This window comes from Pelmatolapia mariae, linkage group LG10_11 (genome assembly GCF_036321145.2).
Source record: "Pelmatolapia mariae isolate MD_Pm_ZW linkage group LG10_11, Pm_UMD_F_2, whole genome shotgun sequence".
In the NCBI taxonomy this organism is placed as follows: Eukaryota; Metazoa; Chordata; class Actinopteri; order Cichliformes; family Cichlidae; genus Pelmatolapia; species Pelmatolapia mariae.
The window spans coordinates 29588494-29615265 of NC_086236.1; the positions used below are offsets into that span (position 1 = coordinate 29588494).

Genomic DNA, 26772 nt, shown 5'->3' on the forward strand with positions numbered 1-26772 from the left:
TTTGATGTGCAACTAATCCATGAACTAGTTTTTCGGCGTCACTCTGACACAGGATGTTTCTAATGTTATTGATACTGTGCAGATGGAGGAAAGCAGCCCTACATATGTGTTTATCGTACACATTGAAGGACATGTCCTGGTCAAAAAACAACTCCAAGATTCTGCAAAGTGCTACTAGAGGCCAAGGTAATGCCATCGTGCATCTGGTTAGATACCATATTTACTACCTAGTTAGATACCAAACAGACCCCTGGGTCCACTGTCCAGGCTGCTAAACTAAACCCAGTCATATTCCAGAAGAGGTGGGGCCTGCAAGGCTATGCAGAGCTCCCATTTTTAAAAAATCAGCGTAGGCAGAGTAAACATCCAGAATGGGCAAACTGTGCGAGTCCCCTCACCCACCGGCTCCATGACTCTGCAATGCCTACTGCAATTCCTGGGATCAGAGACTGGATTTTTTTAAACACAGAGCCGATCCAGACTTTTTGTGTACTTTGTTCCACAGATCAATGGAGTCATCGTCATTTATATATACCACACATTAGGCAGCACTAAAGTAGCTCTTTTCCCAAAGTTGATTAATATGCAAAATATTTTTTTAATTTTCAGATACAATTTTTCGATTAATGTTTGCGTTTCTCATATCCGAGAGTTTTGGTTATACTGAAGACAGTTTTCAGCCTTATTTCTATGATTTGTACTTTTGATTTCTACAATGCTAAGACTATATTTGTTGTGAATCAGACCTTCCTAAAAAGCAACCTTTGTAATGTAACACATGTATACAAGTATGCATGTGTAGATCTATAATCATGAGTGTGTGTGTGTGTGCGTGCCTGGTTTATAACATGGCCTCCTCACACACAGCTGGTGGTCCCTGCACCTCAGGTTAGTCTGCGGCAGCCACAGCAGCAGGCGAGAAGAGAGGAAAAAGAGGGGGAGGGGGAAGCAGGTGATAAGCTGAAGGAGGGACGGGACAGAAAATAAAGATGCAGGAGGAGGAGGAGAGGGAAGAAGGGGACAGCTATGGTAATCATGGAAATTTGACAGATTAGCATGAAGATGACAAAGAAATACTCCATTGAGCACCTGTGAGGCGTATGATTTAGTGCAAAATTATGTGACCAAAATCTTTTCCCTTTTTGACAAAGTTAACTTGGGTTGAATCACCAAAAATATAATTTTTTGAAAACTGTTTTTAACTCACACAACTGCCATTAAACGCATCACATCTTTTGTGGTTGTTACACTCTTCTATTAAAGTAGGCTTTTCAAGATGTCAATATTTCCATCTCTTAATAACTCTTAGAAAAAACATAAAAATAATACGAGACATTTACTTTACAGGAGGTTATACATGCCATGTAGTACACAGCCAACCCAAAAAAGACTGGCAGACTGATACAGAGATGCAGGGAGACACTGGAAAAGTCTTGTTAACATATGCTCTAGCAGAAATACTGCTGGTTAGCTTCTTCAAAAAGGAACAAACTGCAGCAGATCCAAAGTTGTTTCAGCTATTTGCTTCAAGTCTTCAAGTCTTTGAAAAATAAAAATACATATTATGCTACCAGAAGTAGCTCTGGACCAGCAGACCCCTGGTATCAATGTCTTCCTTTTGTTGAGAGCCTTTATGGTTTATTTTGTTTGGGAGATGGGGGAGTCAGACTCCAACCTGAGCTGGCCATGCCGCATACACATGCTCAACCACATTGATGTAATTTTAAAATAAGGAGCCAGGAAAATATATTATATTACTTATCTACAACCAATACTTGTTAAGACAACCATTAAAAGTGAGACTCCACTTTTAATGAGGGCTGAGCTTTTAATGCTGTTTGGAGTCTTTGTATTTTATTGTATTTCCTAGAACCACAGTAAGTAGCCTGAGCTACCATGCTATCTCCCTGTTGATTTGATGTCACATTTATTTATATAGCACATTTAAAACAACAACTGTTGACCAAAGTGCTGTACATTTAAAATAATCAAATGAGACGGTCAGAAGCATATTTCCCAAATGTTTGGAGACCTTCTTTTTCACTATTTAGCCTTGTCACAAGTCGCCACATAGCTGCGAGGCTAGAATGTACTTAAATAATGTTGAGAGCTGACAGACATACTAAAGAAATCTCATTTATTTGATAGATGAACTGAAATAAAACCTACACATGTCTGTAGTTTGTAATAAAAGTATTAAAAATAACAAACATTTGATACACCTGCAAAGTTTAACACATTTTTATTCTAAAAGCACTCTTATATTATTAAAATCAGATTATTATTTTTTGTGGTAATCTCACAAATACATATATAGGGAAGTAACATGCCTATTTAATATCTACAGACACTGTTAAGCGGGTGTGTGGCTTATCTCATTATTTAAATGACTAGCTGTTATTTTTTTCTCCTTTCTATGTTATAGAACAAAAGCAATTATAAAATGCAAATTGCAGGGTGTGCACTGTCAAGCATGTGAAACACAACAAAGAGATGCTTCGCACCACATTTTTCAACTTGACACTTTCAGCAACGTGGCAAGAAAACAGTTCCCATATTGTAAAAGTAGATGGTATTTATTTATATGAGGAGCAACGTAACAAAATATATGGTTGTTTTTCATAATGAAACAAGGTGGCTCGTTTTCACAGATTAGCCTGATACTAATTAGCACTGGACTGTGGAGCCACACGCTTTCATTTGAGATCAGGTTAGTTGTAATTTCAACCCATTCTAAATAGGCACATTTTCAGAAAGTAAGAGACACAATCTAAATATTCTGAAATTACAATTTTTCTGTTACGTTTCCCAAACATGTTACAATTCTGTAAGGGATGGATGGTAAACAAACCAAACCTGTACATCTAAACTGAAACATAAGTTGCCAGTGATGTTCTCTAAAAGAAAACAGAACTTGGTTACCAGCCATAACGCACACACACACACACAAGCATTGTAGGTCAGTTACAATAAAAACACAATTTTATATAGTTTGTTTAATATCATGTTATATTCCATTAAAAATAATTGTATGCATTTAGGTTTCACTGGATAGCTCTTGACCTAACAATGTTAGTTAAACTATTTTATTTTAAGCAAGTGTGACTGTTTCGTCTAAATCGGTGTGTCAGACTCATTTTATATCCACATACAGCCACACTTGCCAACCCACAGAGCTCAGAATTAGGGGGACATTCAAAAGGGGGAGGTTATACATATACATATATATACAAAAAACTTGAATTTTACAGTCTTTATTTATCAGATAAAATTAGTTGAATGTCACTGTTATTATTGTCCGGCTGGAAACAGCGGGGGTGTCCAAATTCAGAGGCTGCGTCCACCTGGCTTTTGGAGGACCCGGCCCACTTAGACTGCGAAGGCCGGGTCCTCCGAAAGCCAGGTAGGCCGGAAGTGAGCGACTGTGACAGTCTAGCCTTCAGAATTACGTCACGAGCTCTCTCAGTGGAGTGAAAAACTCGGCCGTCTGCTCCTTGCTATCTAAAATATAACAGGACGCTGGCGTAAATTCTCGACCATCTCACACTTCTGTTTAATCAGTTTTCTGTTTGACATTTCTTCAGCTGTGTGAAAACCAAGGAAGAACCCTCCCGAGGGATTAATAAAGTTTTATTTAATCTAATCTAATCTAATAACGTTAATCTCAGCCAAACCGATTTACTCACAAACAAATAAAACACTGAAAAAAGCCCAACAATAACATTTTTAAGTTATCTAAGTGACTTATATATCACATTTAACCTGAGTAGCCAAAGACTGCTGAGGTTGAAAACGATGTGCTGGGATTTCGGTGTTCTCGCCGCCTCAGATATTTGAAGTTTACACAGCTACATTGTCGCCCGAGAATATGTTAAAAGTTTATTTTGCGACCCATAAGAGTAATATTAAAACTAGGTAGCTGCCACCATTGTTGGAAACTGGAACTGGCTGGGCCGTGCTATGAATTCTGGGATATGGTTTTTAAATTTTGTTGTACTGGTGGAAAATTGGGCAAAATTTGGGAGAATGGTGGCTCTGGGAGATTTTCGAGAGGGGCACTGAAATTCGTGATTCGCCCGGAAAAATCATATGTATGCATGACCTTAAGTGGGCTTGACCAGTAAAGTCCCCTTTCTGTCAGTGTAAAGAAATTACATATTTAACTGTTTTTCTGCATGATAAAAAAACAAAAAAAAACAAAACTGATGTGACAAAGAAATCTGACTCTTTAGACTTAAATTTTAAGAAAAAAATGTGTAAGATTTCAGCAAAGTTCTGGTAGGTCATTGCCCAGACTGTCTAGATGTTTTTTGTACTGTGGTCTTTAAAAAAAAGGAAATTTCTAAAGTAGAAAGTAAAACAACAGAAACTTTTCTGTCATTTAATTGTTTATTGCTTAATTACTGTGTGTAGTGTAAATGGCCATTAGGGAGACTGTTCTCAGTAGGATAAGTCCAAAATTTCAGCTTGTACTTGTTTGTGGTGAGCAGCAGATCAAACACGTTAAGAATGATAAATGGCTTCAAGCGCACTTTCAGGCCTGTGAGACTCATTTAGACAGTGGCCTTGGCTCTGTGTTACATGCAGACATTTCTGCATCTCTGCCATTCAAAGACATTTTCTATATTTTATGGAATATTCAACACTCAACTGTAAATTTATATTTTTCCAGGAAGCTATTTTTTATTCTGTGTTTTCATAAAAGCCTTATTTTTAAGCATTTACTAATACTAAGGGGAGCACACATGAGATTTGAGGTCTGGACAAGTTTGAAACCTTTTGTCCTCCACAATGGAAAATGGCTGAAAATAAAAACGAGTATCACTTCAGTCAGCTCCTGATTTGATGAATTCTGTCTTCAGCTTTGCAGTATCCAGTATCACCAAGAACATTTTTGCTTGTCTCTCTCCGGCTCCCCTGTCTCTCTGTGTAGCCGGCCTGTACCACTGCACTTGCTGTCTTTGGAACGTCTGCCCCTCTTCCTTCTTTCACATAATGATATGATCCCAGTCGGTCGGTGTGCCCATCAAAATAATGTTCACCCTGCTTGCATGGATTCTCAGCAGGGCTAAAGATTTGGCTCCCACATACAGATGGGCCCTTAATACTTGAAATGTGAAATTAGTTCACAGGCCAGATATAATTGTATCGCAGGCAGGATGTGGGCCATGGACCGTAAGTTTGACACCCCTGATTTAAAAACAGTCCAGCAAACCTAAGCAACAGCGTCTTCATTGTTGTATACTTTAATGTAATTTAATCCATTGCATATTTACAAGCCAGAACACATCACACATAGCAGTGACATTTCTATCTCCCCCCCCCCCAATTCATTGTCAATACAGTTTAAAGTAGGTTAGCATATTGCAATTTGAATATAAAACTTTAATGTAAAAAGTCGAGCCTTGTAGGTTTCTTTCTTTTTTCTATTTTTACCTTGTTCTAGGTGCATAAATAGTCTTGTTTGGGGAAAAAGTATTAGGTGTTTTGTTTTCCAAAGTTAAGACATTTTCTGTAATGCAGTAATGTAACTAGTTACTGTGTTAAAGGTACAATTATAAAATTATTCACTTTACTAAAGTTCTTCAGTTATCTGTCCCCCGGGCAAAAAGCAAAAACATGAACATCGAATGTGTCTTGTTCTTTCTGAAACACCTGCACTACAATCACATTGCAGATGATTTTGTTTCATTTGCAAAGAGGAGAGTGTGGAGAGGTCTACATCTTTTAGGAAAGGAGAGATATGGACCATACTTTTGTTTTTATTGCCTTGAAGTACAAGACCGTGAAAAGTAAAGTGAAAACTCATCAGGGACAGAAAGAACTACACTACACTTCTAACACAACATTGGCCATTTGCAAGCATGTGCACAAACAGCATGCTAACACAAAGCTTGCTAAAAACCCAGGGTGATGTTGAAGCTGAGTGTGCTAATCCCAGCCAAACAGTGATGAGCTTTCAGGCTTGTGACGCTGTAGGCTCCATTTCTACTTTTACATGTTTCTACATTAGAATTATTGTGGTGATCTCTTTGAATCTTTTGACTTGGTTTCAACTTTTCCTTTGTGTTGCTGATTAGTGTTCATACTTACTGTTCAACCACTACATTAAGATCTTATGTACGCCCCTCATTGGATAGGGTTTTGTGTTGGTATGTTGGACTGTATCCTAGGAGTTGTATTGTTAACCGTTATGTGGCAATGCATTTCAGGCCATGCAAGTGGAGTAATGCAAAAGTAATGTACCAAGTAGTGTAACAAACTACTTGTTACACTACTTGGAATAATTAAATAATGTACTGTATTACTTTTAAGGAATATAATAGTAATGTGTAATACATTTTTTTCCTGAGTAACACTAATAACAATGTTTATATCTTAATGTATGTGCTCCAATTACCCAAATAAATATATAAATATATATTTAAATTTTTGCTACATTGACAACATTCAAAATTTAGTAAATAATAATACAAATTTTCTTATTAATTCCATATGTTTTTTGGAAAATGACACAATACTTGTTATTCTGCCCTGGTCGACGAGTGAATCAAACCATCAACAATTGATTGAAATACAAACGTGCTTCTTTAATCCAAGGGGTTTAACAATCGGACTGAGTTAACTGTTTAGTGATTACCACCATTTTCTCACAATTTTCAGATTCTCAAAAGTAACTGAACAATTGACTGACAGTTCCATAGTGACCGATATTTTCTTACTATTCCACAACAAACAGACTTGGAGTTTAACCGTCAACTTGAACTTGGTATCTGAAACTCACAGTATAAGGTCCAAAGAGATTGGATGGTTACATTTAAATCAGGTTTCCCTGAATGGAGGGATTATCTCTCCACACTACATGTTCCATATGTACGGGACTGATTGCCACAGAGCAGCTGACACGGATACTACTTAAGACACAATACCCTGTGGTGGCCACACACATATTGCTATCGTGTCTACATCAGCACTGTGCTTCTTTGGTTAACCTTGATTGGAATGTCTTTTGGAGCTGCCAAGAGATGGAGCGATGGTCTGTCCACTCAGAGAACCTGTGTCACAATGTAACCAACAATTCTCTATCTTGTCAAGACTATCTCTTCATCTTACATGCTCTGTTTAAATGTGACTCTGAAAGACACACAAGAAAGAAAGTAAGCAGTCACAACTGTCCACATGAGAGCAAAGGATAGCAGTTGAGTTTAAATGAGCCATCACCGGCAGCAGAGTACTCTCCTATGTCCTCACCTATATGCCCATCACCAAGAACAAAGTCTGACACAGTCTCAGGCAGGATTTGAGTGAAGCATCACACCTGCATGTCAGGGCAGCCTGTGGCAGCACTCTTTGTGCAGTGATAGAGCATACAGCTCCCCAGCTCATTTAGCTGACACTATAGTGAACAAGAATGCTGTAGGCCATTTTAGTTCCACTGTTTCAAGGAGTTTGAATGGCTCATGCTGGAAGGCCATCAGCATCATTTTTACATCTCATGGAGGGAGAGCCAGTTGCTTTTGATAGGGAGGCACCCTACTACCTCCATGAAGAACTGAGCAATGAGGGGACAACAAGTGAATCTAGTAGTTTCTGGGGACTGACACAGGCTGTCTTTTTTGGCTGCTACCATTATTTTAGAGCTGAGGTGGACCTGCCCTCCTCCAACAGTTCATGCTAAAATTGGAAAATGGGATGGGCTGTGAAGGTGAGGGAATCCACTTGTTTCCCATTGCAACATGAATATGTTTATAAATGAATATGTTGCTTTGGTAGCTCTCTGCAGAGTACTAACCAATAACTGAAGCAAGATCATGACTAGTAGATACGCTGTCTCAGGAGCCAGGCCCACAGCTGGAAGAGATGGAGAGGCATCCAATGGGCTCCCAAGGGTGACCTTGAAGAAACGATTAAATGGTGTTCTGCTAGTTGGGAGCCACTAAGATAATGTTCACCTCTTCCACTTGGAACCTCTGCAGGAGGGGGTGAAGGAGAGTAACGGAGGGAAAGGCATAAAGGGAGGCCATCGCATCCATGCCTGATCGATTGATTATTTCTCCATATGGAGAGAAAGATGGGACGCTGAGTTATCTCCCTAGACGCAAAAAGATCTGCCACAGCCATGCCAAAATATCCCTTGAACTTATCCACCACCTCTGTCTGGTCCTGGAAGAGGACCCCCTCTGGAGAGCTGATCTGCTGTGAGGTTGGCCAGGCGTTGCACAGTGCATTGCCTTCGGGGACCAGAACTGTAGGTACATCCACTCCCGTGCATTCTGAGCCAGCTTGCTGAGGACCTGATGGCCTTCTTTACCATGAGAATAAATATTGTTACTGCCAGAAACTCAACTGTTTTGGGATCCCAGGACAACTTGGGGTCAAGATCAATGCCGAGACAGGCTCATAATCAAGGTTGGGCAGTGTTGACTCAAGGTGACTTCAGGGTCAATTTGAAGCCCACCTGGTGAGGTAAATCTCAAAGGCCCTAGAAGGCCCAGAAACCCACTCCCCGTTTCTGACAACTGTCAGAAAGTGGATACCCTGGGAGATCCCCTTGCCATCTCCCAGGGTATCTGCGGTCATTAGGGTCTCCTGGGGCAGTCTCTTCTTTGTTGCTTTTCTACTTTCACTTAGCACTAAAAATGCTGAGATCTGTGGAATGTGAGATATAGATTAAGATGGTTTGGTATATGAAACCCTATGAAGCAAACAATTTTCATACATTCAGAGACAAATTTTGTCAGAGTATTTGTGAGTCTCACTAACATGCTCTACATGTACCGCCACGTAAACTGTCAATTTTATGTGCGCAATAATTAGGAATATCTTGTATGGATACGTGGATGTAATTGTGCCTATTAAAGGCTGTAAAGCCTGAACTATGCAATATTTGCCAGAAAATTCCAATATTCTGATCATTTTAAATAACAAACAAAAATTAAAAATAATATATCATTTCGGGATTTCAATTTTCTTGAGTTTTGCTAAGGTTTGTTAAAACCAGCATTTTTGTGCAACGTATTGCTTGAAAAGGGGAGATTTTTCAGCAATGAGCATTAAAAGTAATTTATAACATTTGAAAATGTGTTAAGAGTTCATGTTGTGAGTAGTAGTATTAGTCTTTTCTGTTGTAGGATGAAAAACTAAAAAACTTTGTATCTTAAAATCATGAAATGTATTTTAACTGCTGGTAAAATTTGGCCCTGGCAGTTTTAACTATACAGCAACTCCTGGTGGCTCGTATGTTAGAAAAAGAGAAAGAAATACAACAAAAATGTTATTATTTGTTATACTTATGTTGCTCCATTCCTGTTTTTCACCTTTTCTACTGAAAAAAGGGGAAAATAAATCTGTAACACAAATCCTGAACTTTGTAACATTGTAATGTTTTTTTCTGTGTATTTTATGCTTTGGTTTTATTCGTTTGTTTTTGTATAATGCATCTTTTTATTTGTGTGCTTTTATTTTGAAGGTTCCTCACTTTTTTGCTTGCTTAAGATTTTGCCTACTTTGTCAACTGATGGCTGTGGAGTTTTCACAAATAATTTTATACCTTTATTATACTATATACTCATTTTTCTTTTATTTTCAATTCCTTTTTTAAAAAAATATTTTTATTGTAAATAAGCTAATTTTAATTAATATAATTAATTTTCTTTTGCTGGCCACACGTGCTGCTCTCTACCTGGTCAGAATGAGTTTTACCCTCCCCCAGGTCAGCATACTGTGTGAGTTAGAACAAGTCATATGGGAGGAACTGTGGCAGAAGATGCACAAATAATAAAACCATTGAACAAATGATTTGATCTTTTTCGCTGAAGGGGCTAAGACTTGTGGAGGGGGACTCTGTGTTTACATCAATGATGCCTGGTGTCGTGACGCTGTTGTGGCTTGCAAACACCGTTCACCTCTGCTGGAGCTTATGATCATCGAGTGCAGACCGTTTTACTTACCGAGGGAATTTTCAGCCCTACTGTTTGTTGCTGTCTACATCCCTCCCTGCTCCAATAACAACAACAGGAGTGAGGCACTGAATGAACTGTATCAGCATGTCAGTGAGCAGCAGACGGCCCACTTAGATGCTTTTCTCATCCTAGCGCGTGATTTCGATCATGCAGACCCAAAGACTGTGCTTCCCAAACTGCACAAACACATTAAATTTCCTACACAGGGAAACAACATTCTGGGCACTGTTTTCACCACCCAGAGAGGAGATTACAAAGCCCTCTCCCTCCCCCGCCTTGGTGAATCTGATCACATCACTGTTATGCTAATGGAAGTATACAGGCCCCTGGTCAAAGTCACCAAACCAGTTTGTAAACAGGTATGTGTGTGAGGTCCTCAGAGGCACTGCAAGACGGTTTTTCCACCACAGACTGGGAGATCTTTAAAGTGGCTGCCACACATTACAACACCACAGACCTGCAGGAATATACAGAAACTGTCATTGGCTACATCTCAGAGTGCATCGATGATGTCACAGAGACCAAGACTATTACTGTCTGGGCCAACCAGAAACCATGGCTCACATTTGAGGTCTACAGCCTCCTGAGGGTGAGACAGCTCATCCCCAGCTTTAGATGAGCCTAAGAACAGCAAAGGCAAACCTGTCCCTTGGCATCAGAGAGGAAAAAAGGCAGTACTCCAGGAGGATTTCATAGAGCTTCAGCGACAGCAGACCACAGACTACAAGCCCACATTGCAGACTGCTGTCAGTTCCACCTCTCTACCAGATGAGCTAAACAAATTCTTCGCTTGCTTTGAGGCACAGAACTGTCCCTGAATTTTGAGAAGACTAAGGAGATCATCATAGACTTCAGGAGAACTCACACCCTGCACACCCCACTAACCATCAACGGTGCTGCTGTGGCGAGGGTAAGCAGCACTAAGTTCCTGAGTGTGCACATCTCAGAAGATCTCTCCTGGTCAAAAAACAGCATCTCTGGCCAGTAAAGCCCAACAGTGACTTCCTCTGCAAACTGAGGAGAGCAAAAGCCTTATGAGCAACTTCTACAGAGGCACTTCTTTTCCCTTCCTCCAGAACATCTATTACACCCGCCTCATCCGAAAAGCCCTCTGCATTATAGGTGACTCCACTCATCTGTCCAACAGCTTTTTCAGTTTGCTGCCATCAGGAAAGAGACTGAAGAGCCTACAGGTTAGAACCAGCAGACTGAGAGACAGTTACTCAAACACTTGGATTGTGTTGGACATTTTTTTTTTTTTTAATATTTTATGTTTTTGTTGTTTGAATGTAAAATTGAGGGCAGTGTGAGCAATGGAATTTCAAATTCCTGTTTATGATCTGTATGGTTTTTGACAATAAAGCAGACTTTGACGTGACTTTGGTCATCTGGAGAGGCATAATAGGATATAATGCAAAACTACAAAGTGCAACCTATTTGTTGCACTTGTTGCTATGCAGGCTCAAAAAGCATCACAGTAAAACTGGCACTACGTAAGCACTGGCAGTACACTTTTGGTGGAAATTGGGGGAAAAGGTACTTGACATATTTTTCAATACAGCTGAGTTTTGTCTGGTGCTGTAGGCCTTTATAGTAGCAACGTATTTGAGGCTAGATGCTTGCTTAAAAGTTCCAGTCAAACAATACAGTCTTGTCTCTCAACTGATTAAAATGAGAGGAGGGAGGAGGTAGCTCAGTAGGTAGAGTGTTCGCCCCATGATCGAAAGGTCAGGGGGTCAAATCCACTGAACGGTTACCCTGAGGTACCCCTGAGCAAGGTATCGTCCCTACAGACTGCTCTCCGGGCGCTGGTGGCTGCCCACTGCTTCACTGGGTGAATGGGTTAAATGCAGAGAGGAATTTCCCTACAGGGGATTAATAAAGTATACATTATTATTAAAAGAAGCTATTTATAAACTAAATACTACAGATACAAACAGTGAAAATGGTGACAGCACAAGTAGGATGGGACTGTGCAACTTGGAAATGAAAAGCAGCACTGGGAAATGTGTGCTAGTGGGTGTGGCTGTTGATGAAGTGGGTCATGCAGCTTAGTAAACTGTAAAAACAGGTACATGTGATTTAATGCCAGCATTCCAATTTTTTTAGTAAACTGCTCATAGTATTCCCATTTCCTGGGGGTTGTCACAACAAAACCTTTTGAAAGTTTTAGGGTATTGCAATAGAAAATATTCTGTAGTTTTTCTGGAGATCATTTGAGATGATGGTTAAAGTCTAGCTTGGATCCATGGTGACAGCAGAATTCCTCACGTTTCTTATCTCCTTGTCCCCATTGGGCCTAAGTGAATAAATGCAAAAAGACCAACCCTTATCTTACTGTATGGCATTAGGCACTGTCATCACAGTGTAAGTTTCCGCAAACTAGAAACAATCATTTTCTTACAAATGTGGGGAGGAAAGTTAGCGTACTTTGTTCCATTTATTTTAAAATTGATTGATGTGATTGTATTTGTCTTTGTCATGAGACTACTCTTTGTGACATGTGTTTGTTGTAATAAACTATCACAATTTGAATTAAAAAACAAAAAACATCAAATGTGTTTCTTACCTTTTCAAGTTGTGCATTCTGTTTGGACTTGTAGAGGAACTCTCCCATGGCCACAAAGACAGAGAGAACAAGTCCGGCTGCCAGGATGATGAAGATCCCACCGATGTTCTGTACCCCAAGGGCACTGGCCTCCTTACTTTCCTCCTCTGGACAACCATTTCCTCTCCACCACTTCTCCTTCATCATGTGTAGCTTCCCTTCCTCTTGAAGCTGCAGAATGGCAATAGTGATCTTATCTCTGTACGGAGAGCCTAAAGGACCAAAATGCATAAAGTCAGTGTAAGCAGCTGACGGAACTAACTAAATCCCATAGACCACCACTGTTACTTTCACTGACCTTTTGGCCCCTTTATGACAGAAAGCTGCTCTCTCCCTCCCTTCCTGTCCAAGGTTTTCCCACACCTGATTGCCACAGCTGAACAGCATTCAGACTGTTTCATATATTGCTCCAGCACCAAACACTCCTTGGCATTTGGCCAGTGGGCTGAGAAGTGTTTGGCTTTTAGTGCTGGGTGGGGGTGGGGGGATTGTTGCTGATACTGGTAGAAAAAGTGGCAAACTTGAGCAATCTGCCATTTTGGAATAGTGTTGCATTTGTGGAAGCTTGATCAGGGTTCTCTGCCATTTTTGTTTATGCGCAATTTTCTCATGTTTTGTGGTCAGCCAGCTTAGCCAGTTTTGGTCACCTTAGAAATTAATGGCCTGGGTGACGGAAGTGACGGGGTAAGGTAAGCGACCCATGTTGTAGGTGACGTCAGACGCCGGAGATTTGGCGGAAAAAAAAACGAATGGTAGCCTAGAATTTAACAAAGTTTCTTTAATCTTCAGTATTGCCAAATAAACTAACCAACTGTCATATAACTAACAACATCTGTCCTATCATCTCTAACACCCTGGAGGACAACGAGGAGAGTTTAGACGCTCTCCAAGAATACATCGACCGGTGCTTCGAAGATTTAGTAATGAAGAAGGCCCAGAGCATGTCTTCCCCGGCCAAAACTGAGACGCCGTCATCTAAAAGATATCGCCTGGCAGACTCCCCCGGCACAACATCGTCTGCCGGCAAAGATATCGTCGACATCCTGGAGTCAATCGATAAGCGATTGTCCAGTTTTGATGCGAGGCTGTCCCTGGTAGAGATCTTACACCGGGAATTTAAATCTCTAAAAGAGTCCCTGGAGTTCAGCCAGAAGCAGGTGGAAACACTTGCTGCAGAAAATGCCACGCTACGGGACTCGGTCAAATCTCTAACCGAAAATGTGACCCAATTAAACATAGAAAATAAAAAAATAAAAGAGACCGTTATGGATTTACAAGCCCGTAGCATGAGAGATAATCTTGTGTTTTCTGGTATTCCAGAGTCTGCCGGAGAGGACCCGGAAACGACCGTGAGAAGCTTCATTAAAATCCACCTGAAGCTGCCGGAGGACACGGTGAAAAATATAGGGTTTGAAAGAGTGCATCGCATTGGGGCTCCGAAGACAGGAAGCGGGAGACCGCGTCCTATTGTGGCCAAATTCGGCCACTTTAAGCAGAAGGAGCAGGTGAAGAGTCGTGGCAGAGAGCTGAAAGGAACGGACTTCAGCGTGAACGACCAGTTCCCCAGAGAGATCCTGGAACGACGCAGGGTCCTGTTCCCAGTCCGACGTAGTTTTATTCAGAAAGGCTCCCGGGCTGTCATCGCCGTGGGCCGGCTCTACGTGGACGGACAGCTCTACCGCGACCCCGGCATCACTCCATGACTGTATTGACTGCACACCAGATAAGAATCCGCTACGCTATTCTCTTCACTCACACTCTCTTGTATTAACTTTTGCTTAACTATGTAATATCAGTTTGCTAATTTAGTATAACGTCACCGTCACTCTCCGCCAATGCTTTAATTGGAATGTTTCCGTTTTTATTTCTTTTTCCCTCTCTCTCTCTTGTCGCTCATCTTGCTCTTTGGTTTCCTTGCTTCTCTTTTCTTTCACTATGTCGATCACCTGTTTCCCTATCCATCCACAAACGACACTGTCTATTTCTACATGCTCACTCTGCACGATCACGCACACACATGCGTTTAAAGGCAACACATTTACAACAGCCACACAGTGCACACAGATATAGGACACACACACGCACACATTTGCTCATTTTAGTTATTATGCACACACATAGTCAGACCTATGGAGCTTCACGCTGCGCATTTTCTTCTCTTTATTTACAAAAAAATATATATATATGATGTGTTTCCATTTTCCTCACCCGTCTAAGCAAGACACACAGCGTATGTCATTAGCCACAAACACACAACTATGGGCACGCTAAGGTTTGTCTCATGGAATGTGCATGGAGCTGGCTCTAGGGAAAAAAGGTTAAAAATACTTAACCAACTTAAAAAACTACAGGCAGACGTTGTTTTATTACAAGAAACCCACATGCCTGTCACAGGTTTGAATAAACTTAAAACACCTGAGTTTCCTAATGTGTTCTCAGCCTGTTATAATTCTTGACAAAGAGGAGTAGCAATTCTAATACATAAAAATATTAATTTCACAGTACTCGATACAGTTATAGATCCAGAGGGCAGATTCCTAATCGTTAAACTATCTATACTTAACCAAAAGCTAGGTATTGTAAGTATATATGGTCCGAATGTTGATGACCCCTCATTCTTCCACGGTTTTTTCAGTGCACTCTCTGAACACTTAGATGGCACACTTGTTCTTGGAGGCGACCTCAACCTTGGACTAAATGAAGAAATGGATAGGCTCAATACAGCAGGAACTCAGCGTAATTGGCAGTCCACAAATATAATCAAACAGTATATGAGCGACTTTGGTCTTTGCGATGCATGGCGCTCCCTCCACCCCAACAGTAAGGAATATTCTTTCTTCTCACATGTTCATCACTCCTACTCTCGTCTGGATTATTTTTTGGTCAGCAGCTCACTGCTGAGGGACATTTCAGACACTGAGATTCACCCTATAGCTGTCAGCGATCATGCTTCTGTATCTTTAACACTAATGCACAAGAATAATACTACACCAAGTAAAAACTGGAGATTTAATACATCGCTGCTCAAAGATGAAGAGTTTATCAAATACTTTAAAAAAGAATGGACTTCATATTTAGACTTTAATGACATTCCTGGAACATCAGCTTCTGTCCTCTGGGAAGCAGGGAAAGCTGTGATGAGAGGTAAAATAATCTCTTTCTCATCACATAAGAAGAAAGAAGAAAACAAAAATATTCAAGAACTAGAAAAAAACATCAAATCCTTAGAGAAAGCCTATGTATCACACCAAGATCAAGAAATATTAAACAAAATACGCCAAACAAAACTAGAATTAAATGAAATTATTAATAAAAAGACTAAATTCTTAGTACAAAGACTTCGCCTGCAAAATTATGAACACGGTAACAAATCCGGACAATTTCTTGCTAACCAGTTAAAAATCAATAAAGAAAAAAGAACTATATGTGCTGTTCAAGATTCATCTGGGAACACAATATATGATCTTAAAAAAATAAACAAAATTTTTAGGGATTTCTATGAAACTTAATATACACCACAAATAAACCCATCTAAAAACGAAATTGATCAGTTTCTGGACAACATAACTCTTCCAAAATTATTAGACACCCAAGCAATGGCACTGGATTCGCCACTGACGCCAGGTGAACTCCAGGAAGCGCTGAAAAGTACGCCCAATAATAAGGCTCCAGGTCCAGACGGCTTTCCTGCAGAAATCTACAAAGAATTCTGGACGATTCTAGCACCAGTTTTTCACAGAATGTTGCAGGAAATCAAAGAAAATGGCAGACTACCACCAAATATGAACTCTGCAAATATCAGTCTCTTACTAAAACCAGGCAAAGACCCTGTATTTGCCTCAAGCTATCATCCAATATCCCTTATTAATGTAGACTTTAAAATAATCTGCAAAGCTCTCTCGAAGAGATTAGAGAAAATAACCCCCCTCTTAATTCATCCTGACCAAACTGGTTTCATAAAAGGTAGGCACTCATCAACAAATACACGTAGATTACTTAATTTAACAGACTACTCATGCAGTAAAAACATTGAAACCATAATATTGTCTCTTGATGCAGAAAAAGCGTTTGACAGAGTTAACTGGAAATTTCTATTTGCAACTTTACACAAATTTGGTTTTGGAACCTCTTTCATAAACTGGTTAAAAATATTATATAATTCCCCAACAGCATGTGTCAGAACAAATGACCAGACATCCTCCAGCTTCTGTCTCCTGAGGGGCACCAGGCAGGGATGCCCACTCTCCCCTTCACTGTTTGCAATTTTTATTGAGCCACTAGCAGCAGCATTTAGACAGGCTACAACAATTAAGGGCATAAAATGCAAGAATGTAGAACATAAAATCAGCCTTTATGCGGATGATGTGTTACTTTTTCTCCAAAACTCACAAACCAATATCTCTGGGGTGATTGCATTGATAAATTCTTTCTCAAGAGTCTCAGATTATTCAATTAACTGGTCAAAATCTACAGTTCTTCCGATTAATTGCTCCTTCCATAATTCTTCTCCTACACCACTGCAATCTGGAAATATAAAATATTTAGGTATTAATGTCTCTCCTAAGCTTTCAGAATTAACTAACTTAAACCACATCCCGCTTTTAAAGACGGTAGAAAGCTATCTGGCTAGATGGAAATCTCTACCCATATCACTCATGGGAAGGGTCGCCGCTATAAAAATGATGGTCTTGCCAAAAATAAACTATTTGTTTTCAATGATCCCAAATAAGCCATCACAAGATTGGTTCAGATCTCTAGACTCATGTATTTCTAAATTCCTTTGGAAAGACAAACCCCCACGTATCAGCTTAAAAACATTACAAAGGACCAAGGATAGAGGAGGATTAAATCTGCCTAACTTTAATCACTATTTTTTAGCCAACAGGCTTCAGTTCATCTCTAGATGGTTTAAACATACCTTCTTAGATGAGCCCTGGCTAGATGTAGAACAGGCACTATGTAATAATCTAGAAATTTCAGACCTACTATTTATCAGCTCAAACATCAAAAGACATGAATGTTTTAAAAGCATCAACATCAGCTCTTCTCTGACAGCATGGTGGGAGTTTCTAAAAATGACAGAGTCCTCATTAATCCATTGCAAACGTACACCTATCTGGAATAACCCTGACATATTACAAAACAATAATATGATTAATTTTCCAGAATGGAGTTGTAAAGGAATTAAATACTTAGAACATATATTAGAGGGAACAGAATTTATTCCATTTGACAGACTAGTTACACAATATGGGATCAACAAGAAAAGATTTTTAGAATATCAACAAATTAAATCCATAGTAAAAAAGAAATTTTACCTCAGTCAAGCTGAATTACAAACACCACCAAGTGCGGTACACTTTCTTACTCTTAAATCCCCCAAATTATTATCTAAAATATACAGAACACTTTCTAAAATAGATGAATCAATATCCCTTCCTATTGCAAAGTGGGAAGCAGATTTATCAGTAAGCTTAGACCAAAACTTCTGGTCTCAGATTTGCTTAAAAACCTTTAAATTGATTAAAAATCCCAGTCTGCAATTAATACAATACAAATTACTACATAGAGTGCACTATACTGGTCATCGGATGTTCCAGATGGGCTTTACATCTTCCAACAACTGCTCACACTGTCAAGGCAATACACCAGACAATTACATCCACGCTCTTTGGTTCTGTTCACCAGTGCAGAAGTTTTGGCGCGAGATATGTGAAGACTTATCAAAGTGTCTGAAATGTAACATTCCAGCCTCCCCTTTAGTATGCTTGTTGGGAAAATTGGATGAGGTCACTGCAGAAATAAACACAGCCCACATTGTTTTTACAGCCCTATGCATTGCCAAGAAAACGGTCCTCCTTAACTGGAAAAATAAAAATAATCTTAATTCTAATCAATATAAAAACCATCTAATAGATCACATTAGTCTTGATACAGCCTCTGCCACCACATTTGATCAATCCCTCTGGGCTCCTTTGATCGGCTTCATCACCTAGAGGGGGTGGGGGGTCATGGTTTGGTCCTGCCTTCGCTATTGTGGTTGATGTGGAGGTTGGGACGGGCTTAGGGCGCCAGGAGAACCCCTAGAGACGTTATCCCTGGAGGGCTCAACCCGGGGGGTTGTGGTCATAACCTGGTTAGTGGCTCTGGTCGCTCTTAGAGGGTATTCTCCTCGTGGCTGCGTGCAGCAGGGCTGGGGGAGGCTCTGTACTGGCGGACGTAGGTTACTGGCCTGGTAGCCTGGCTGCCCCTGAGTGGATCCGGGGCAGGCGTGGGGGCTTGGGGTTCGGGGGTGCTTCGTCTCCATGATGGGGCTCTGGCTGGGCCTTGGGGGCTTCGGTCCTCGTCGGTGTGTCGCCGGGGTTGTGGGCGGGTGGGTGCACGGGGGCTCAGCCCTGGCGCAGGGGGCCTCTGGTGCATCGGCCTAACTGGGGGGATCTTCAACTGGCAGGGAGGTTGTTCCATCCTTGCAGAAGTCCACTCTGCAGGTGGGGGAGAGACATAGGAGAGGTGGAGAATAAACCTAACCTGGGTGTCTGTTGTCTTCTGTAGTCTGGAGATGATTGAATGTTGGGGTGGGTACAGTTTCCTCTGCGGTGGGGTCGGGTGGGCTGCCCCAGGTCCTGTGGGGCTTGGCGGTGCTCCTGCCGTAGGCCCCGGTCTGGATGGGCCTGGGCTCCCTTGCCTTGGTGGGTACCAGAGGACAGGGGTGCCTACTGGGGTCAGCGGGGGAGCTGGCCCTAAGGAGGGGCATCTTGCCCCTCCCTTCTTTTCCTCCCCATCCCCGGCTGCCTCCCTCTTCCCGCTCCACCACACCCACCCACACAGGTAGGGCCTTGGGGTGTGGGTGTGTCACCAGGGGTGCAGGGGAGGCATTCCCCCCCACCCCCCCCCCCCCCCCCCCCCCGTCCCCTTCTGGCCACCTGTGCCTCAATTTTATTCCACAACTTAGACATCCACATTCCTCACACTGTCATAACACACACATATATATAGGGCCTTGAGGGTGACCACGTTAACGCCGTCCAGTGGACGGTCTGTGTATTCAACCCTACCTCTGGCGCCGGTGCCCACCTCTCAATTTTAAGTCCATGTAGACATTGAGGGTTCTCGGGAGGGGCCGTGCTAACACCTGCTGCTCTCTGACAGCACCACCATGCCCTCCCTTGTTTTAAATGCACTTTAGAACAACACGCAGCAACACTACACATGAGCGGGAGGAGGGAGGTATGGGGTCTTCACACACCCCCATTCTCTACTAGCCATCGGGGCGGGGGGCTGGAAGGAGGTGTTGGCTGTCCGATTGGCCTCCCTGCTGCTGCGGAGCCTGGGGCGGTCTGCTTGCCTCCACCCCGGGGGAAAGGGTAACATCTCTTGGGTCTGGGTGCCGTTTCCCCCTCTGGGGGTGAGGGTACCTGGACCCGGGGTATAGAGTATGTTTGGGGAGTATGATTGTGTGTACATGTGCATGTATGTCTATCCCTACGTTGGGTGAGTGCTGAGTGTTTGTATATGTGTGCATGAGGGTGGGAATGCATGTTTGTGTCTGTGTGTGCCTGTTTGTCTGTGTTTATATGTCAGGTCAGGTCTTAGACTCCACCTCCCTGGGAACTCCCAGGCCCTCCAAAGTGCGGAGGCCTATCTCCCCTCACCACACTCCCTGCCGGTAACTGATGCCCTCAGGGGTCGGTGCGTTGGTGGTTCTTGGTTTCCGGGGCTGGGCGCTCAGGTATGCACCAGCTCACTCCCGGTGGCTACTTGGCGGGGCCTGGTGCCTGTCGCTCGGTCAGACCTCTTCCGGGGTGTGGGGGGCCCTCGGGCCTCCGGCCTCGGGGCCTGCGACTCGGTTCACTCTGGCACAGCTGGCTGCCGGCAGAGCCGGCGGGCACGCCGGTGCAGCCCCCTCTGGCTTCTGCTCCGTGGCTACTGGGTGACTCCTCATCTGGGGATCTCCTCAGCCCTTCCCAGGAGGGTGGCACGGATGCCCCTCCGGTGGTACTCCTTGGGCTCTCGCACTCTGGGGCCTCTGGATGTCTGGAGCCTGGATCTCCTCCATGCCTGCTTCATGCCCTGGGGGACGGGGCTATGGCCCTCCACACCCTCTAGCAGACCGTTACATGGGGAAACCTTTTGTATACAAGCGCGCTGATCCACACGGGTGTGCACATGGGTGTTCACTGTTCGTAGACATAAACTACACCTTTCTTAGCTGCTACTTCAAAGCACATTGTGCGCTGTCTGTGCTGCACAACAACATTCAATATTTAGTATTTACTGCTGTTTACACTTAGCTAGATTAACGTGATGGTGTTGTGTTTAGTATGTTGCTTTGTTTTTTCTTGCTTGTTTTCTCTTCTTTTTCTCTCAACAGGTGATCCAGGAGATTTTTTTTTTCTCTCTTTGTCTTTGTAAGTGCCCTTTCTCACTGTCCCTTTTCCCTTCTGTTTTTCTTTTCCTTCCTCTCTTTCTTTCTCCCTTTCCTATCCCCCAGTCATGTCTGTCCCATCTGTAACAACTGAAAATAAAATAAATAATAACAACAAAGGTTGATCAAATGGACCAATACGGCAATGCCATGATGATCCATTTGGCAAAATAAATCCATTTGGTATCCTTGTTGGTCTTCAGACAACAATTCTGACGGCTAAAGAACCAAATGGGACAGACAAAAAAAAAAAAAAAAAGAAATTAATGTTTATTTTCTAGTAAGAGTGGTGGTTCTTATTGTCTTGGCCTTGCAGACCCTGATGTTTGTTTGCTTCCTTTATCCTTCTAGTTAATTTTGAACGGTGTAGTTTATTTGTAAATAGTTAACTGTAAAATTAATTCCTTTGATTCATGGCTACATTTGTCTGCAGACTCACTCTATGGTTTGCACATCATCACTTTGTTGTATTCTGTGTGTCCCGCAGACTTTTTGGAAGAATGGGGGTTTAAAAGTTGGGGGTTTGAAGTTGATGGACAGCTAAATTCTGAATATAGTCTCTATTTAAACTTCAGATTTACATAAGACCAAAACAGTATAATGCATTTTAAGTCACCACCATTTATTTAAAATTTCTTGCATCAGTGACTATCCATTGGAACAGATGGTTGAAATATTAAACTGAAGCACCTATATGCAGGAAATCGATGGTGGACACAGTGTAAGCAAAGAATTAGTCAAAAATTTAAATTGAGATGAACATTTGCCTTCTTGGTCTTTTTAAAAATGGTGCGCATAGCAGAGTGTGTGCACCATGCAGTGGTGCAGCTGGATGCTTATGACTGGAATAATAATGCATCACTGCGCATCGGACTCCTTTCGGTTATGAAAATCTATTCTAACTTGTCGAGTGTACTTGACAATAGAGAAGATGTGCTTTTCATATGGTATTCATACTGTATATGTACTGTGTTTTTAATGGCTATCCATAGACATCCATCGTAGTCTGTGGCTGTATAGGTTTTTATATAGAGTGGGGCTGGCATTTAGGAGTTCACTCGCTTTTTGCAATGATGTAATTTGTTTGTATGTTTATTTAGTGAGGTATAGACTGCTCATCAGCAGGTTACGCCCAGTGCCCCACCACGTTTGGTTGGTTTCCTGTGGCTGCAGTATGACTGTCCTTACTCCCTTCTTCATACATACGTCCATCCATTTTGTCCTGGTAGGACATGGCTGGCACACCAACCCAAGAGGCATTCTACTCAAACCAACTGAGCTGGCTCTATTTGATGTTGAAGAGTAGTGGATCTATTCTGAGTCCCTCCTGAAAATCGAACACCTCACCCTGCCTCTGAGAGAGGCCAGCAACCCTTCGTAGAACGCTGATTTCCACTGCTTGTATCTGTGATCTCAGTCACTCATACCCAAAACTAATGACCATATACGACTATGAATATAGTGCTACTGGCCAGCAAACCTCGCCAGTCACCACGAAATTTGCCCCATATTTTTGGAGTGACTCATGAAACTTGTAAAATAATGAGATATTAATGACCAACTAATGATCTGGGGTGTACAACACTAATCGTATGTAATATTCCATATTCCTTCTTGACAACATCACCACTGAGTAGCGTTACTGTCACATTCGCCCATCTCAAATTGAAATGGTTAAAGCTTCTTATGGATGTGTGCACACTGCAGGAAACTTAATGCAAAACCACATAAAGAAGCCTACTCACTGCCAGTTTTCAGAAATTCTGTATTTGAATGATGTGATCTCTTTCCAACCTCTGAAAAGCATCTGCGCCAACCCAGTATCACGGCAAAACTTAGACATACTGGTCCACAGTGTCCATTTCCCTCTTTAGCTCTCCAAAGTGTGAAAAGGGCACGAGTGCAGAAGTTGCATTACCAGCAGGTGGAAAAAATATATTTAAAACTAGAAAGTCAGTAAGGAACAAAAAACATTTGAAGTACATTCCAGGGTCCTTAATCGCCGGAAACGATTAAGCCATGTGGCCAATATGTATATACATGTAGATGTGTTAGTGTTTAAATGCTTTATTGTGATTATTTTCATGTTGGCTTGAAGAAAAAATCTCTTTCTCTGCTGTAACTGCAGCTTACTGCAACTTCTGCATGTCATGACACTGTGCAGTCTGTGCAGATAACCTGATATCATGGCTGATATCAGGTTGTCTGCACAGACTGCACAGTTGGTGTCACCTGCATCTGCAGAGAGAGAACCTGAAGGTCAAGCTGAATATGTGCTGTGCGAGTCAAGTACCTGGGCCATGTGGTGTCTTTGCAGATGGGGTGGCCATAGATATAAACCAGAACTGCCAGAGAATGCCAAGGAACTAAAATTATTCCTATATGTTGCCAACTACTATGGACTATTTGTTCCTGGGTTTTCTTACATTGCCTCCATGTTCAAGTCCTTAGTTGCAAAACTGACTCATTAAGTCAAGAGGCAAAAAAGGACCCAAATCCCATTGTATTTAGGCCTGCAACATAGCTTTTCAGATGCTCACATCACTGTGCTGACCTGTGCACATTTTAACAAAACTTGTTACAGTAACAAATCATGATGGACTGGGAGCTGTCCTGTGACAGGACAGTGGGAAGGTACGATTCAACTATTGCTGTTGCTAGTCAAAGTCTCTGCAAAGCAGAAAGGAGTGTGCAGAACTACAGTTTTATTAGAACTTTTAGTCATTAAATGGGCTGTGAAAAATTTAGGGGGTACTTATTGGGCTAGAACTGCATATTAAAGTATGATGTAAATACTCTCAGTGATCTTAAAACAGTTCATTTTGAGGGCAAGTTCTGACCTGAGGCGCATGTATAAACCGCATCAGGCAAATACAGATACTGTGTCTAGTGAAAATGAGACTGTAGCCTTTGGTCCCACATTTGTCCTTGCTGAGGAGCTTAAGTGCACAGTGTGTCAAGTAGCACCTGCCTCTCAAGACAGTATCGCAGGCCATAACAATGTCTCCTTGGGAAGGTTATACTAACTAATCTTGCAGACAGACTGCCTGTTCCAAGAATTTCACTTCTTTTGGGACAGGTGATGGCAAACAAGGACGAGATAGAGAAAACATCCTTGTCAAAACTGATAAACAATGAGACATACTGATCAAAAGAGGCTTCACTTGTATAGAGGTTATACAAGTGAAATCACCACAAGGGGACCTGTGTGAAATCAGCTGTTGCTGCTACAGCAACTGCTCACTCTTCATGATAATGATCACCACCGAGGGTTGGAGCGGACCCAGACCTGATCAGAAGGAGGTGCTAGGTACAGAGTAATTTCAAGGTGCTTTACACTGTAAGGTAAAGACCCTACAACAATACAGAGGAAAAACCCCAACAATCAGATGATCGACCACATGAGCAACCATATGTCGACAGTATGAAGAAAAACCCTCCATTTTAACAGTAAGAAACCTCAGGCAGAACCAGGCCTAAGGTAGCAGTGACCGGTTCAAGGTAAAGAGAAGGAGGCAGGTCAAAAGACACACTGGGATAGAGCTAGAGTTCAATAATAACCAATGATTAAATGGAGAGTGGTGAATAAACTGCTACGGAATAAACATATATTCTTAGTGCTTATTTTCTGATTATATTGTTTTATGTAGTTTAATAATAAAGGCCTCTATAAAGCAAGGCCAGCTGTGAGAGAGAACTAGGTCAGAGGGTGATAGGTCGCCTTAGCAACAGAGGCTTAAGTTAGTGGAAGTTTAAGAAACAGGAAGTTTAGTGCAGAGGCATATTAATAAAATACAGGAAACCAGACAGAAAAAGCGGAACTAGTAACACAGAAGGAGTTGGTTTTATCAAAACTATGTGTGACGTGTAAAGGACCAAAATAACACCTATATGAGACACATTTTTGGTTTCTAATGCTAGAGATTTTGCAACTGGCTTTGGGCTGTGCAGGTCTCTCTCTTCCGGAAGATGATTAAATAAAAAATTATAAATATTTTGACTAACTGAGTCGTGTTCTCTCTATTCAGTAAAAGAATGAAAAAGAATCAAATTTAATAAAACACAGTGATTGAAAAAGGTGAGTAAAGAAGAAACACTCATCATGGGAAGCCCCCACCAACCTCAGCCTACTGCAACATAAATAAGGAAGGATTTAAGGTCACCTGATCCAGCCGTAACTATACGCTTTATCCAAAAGGAAAGCTTTGAGCCTAATCTTAAAAGTAGAGTATCTGTCTCCCAAATCCAAACTGGGAGATGGTTCTGCAGAAGAGGGGCCTGAAAACTGAAGGCTCCCATTCTGCAATTAAATGCCCTACAGTAGGAACCGCAAGTAATCAGCGGTCTGGGAGTGAAGTGCACTATTAGGGTGATATGGTACCAGTAAGATGAAGCCTGAATATTCAAGACCTTGCATGTGAGGAGAAAGATTTTTAAATTTAATTCTGGTTTTAATAAGGAGCCATCGAATAGAAGGTACCATGGGAGAAATATTTTTGATACTTTCTGTTTATTGTTTTTCTTTTAACATTATACAGTGGGGGTAGAGGGTAACAACAAAACAGAACATTAAAAAGAAAAATAATAACATTTAAAAAAGAAAAAATAAATAAAACAGGTGAAAAAACCCCGTGTTGGGTCACCATGTTTCTACAATTTGATCATTTCTCATTATCAATGTGATGGTCTTTAGCCTGTCGAATTTATGTACTCAGTCCATTTCTCCCACTTGCGATGGTATTGACCTGAGTCCTTATTTTGTAAGTCATGTCCAAGTCCATGATTTATATTTCGTCCATAATTTTGATCCATTCATCCTGCGATGGTGGGTCTATCTTGTACCATTTTCTTGCGATTGCCTTTTTACAGGCTGCAAGCATAATTTTCAATATGTATCTATCTTCTTTCATCACATTTCCCGTAATGACACCAAGATATAATAATGTACAAGACTTAGATACAGCATAACCCAGAATTTTACCTATAATTAAATGAACATCTTCCCAAAATTTTGCGATCTTGGGACAGAACCAGAACACATGGGAATGATTCACATTTACATCTCCACAGCCCCTCCAACACGGTGGTGGTAATGAAGTGTGTTTGTTCCTAATTTTGGGTGTTATAAAAAATCGAATTACATTTTTCCAGCAATGCAATCTCCAAGCTCGTGATGATGTTGTTGACTGCTGTGTTTTCCAGATTTGTGACCATTCCTCATCAAATATGTTCACTCCCAACTCTCTCTGCCACTTTTTACATACGTTGTTGTCAGTGTTGGGTGTAATGCGTTACTAAGTAACGCGTTACTGTAATTAAATTACTTTTCCACTGAAAAAGTAGACTAACTAATTACTGTTCATTTTTAGGTATTTTAATTACAGTTACTTACAATGTACTTGCGTTACATTGTAAAATAATTAAACTCGCTGAATATCATTATTTCAATAATTTATCTTCTAAACGTAGAAGTAAACTCTGCCGCTTTAACATGGCTGTAGTGCAGCTGCACGGCATTTCGCGCCAGTTTGCTGCATAGTCGTATTCTAAAGCGGAAGATGTCGGACTCGGCTGAAGCGAGTGGCTGTTTTATGAAATGGACATATTCCCGTCTCTTCACTTTTATGAAACAAGCAGACAAGAACATTACAGTAATATGTAAGCTATGTCCTGGGGAGAAAAAACTATCGGCTGCTGTTAATAGCACGAGTAATCTACTGAAGCGCCTGACAACAGAGCATAGACGAACACTTCTGAGTGATCCTTGTTCATCATCC

At 41.5% G+C, this 26772-nt stretch overlaps 1 protein-coding gene across 3 annotated transcripts in view; it reads right to left on the minus strand.

Moving 5' to 3' along the window:
• The window catches only part of grik2 (glutamate receptor, ionotropic, kainate 2), a 348416-nt gene that overhangs the window by 12488 nt on the left and 309156 nt on the right, over nucleotides 1–26772 (minus strand). For 2 of the 3 annotated variants that reach the window (XM_063485023.1, XM_063485022.1), the window contains exons 16-17: nucleotides 12532–12782; nucleotides 12234–12261 (exon numbers count right to left, since the gene is read on the minus strand). In XM_063485023.1, the coding sequence (XP_063341093.1) occupies nucleotides 12234–12261; nucleotides 12532–12782 (279 nt within the window). The remainder of the gene's footprint in view (nucleotides 1–12233; nucleotides 12262–12531; nucleotides 12783–26772) is intronic. The other variant, XM_063485024.1, reaches the window with a different exon arrangement.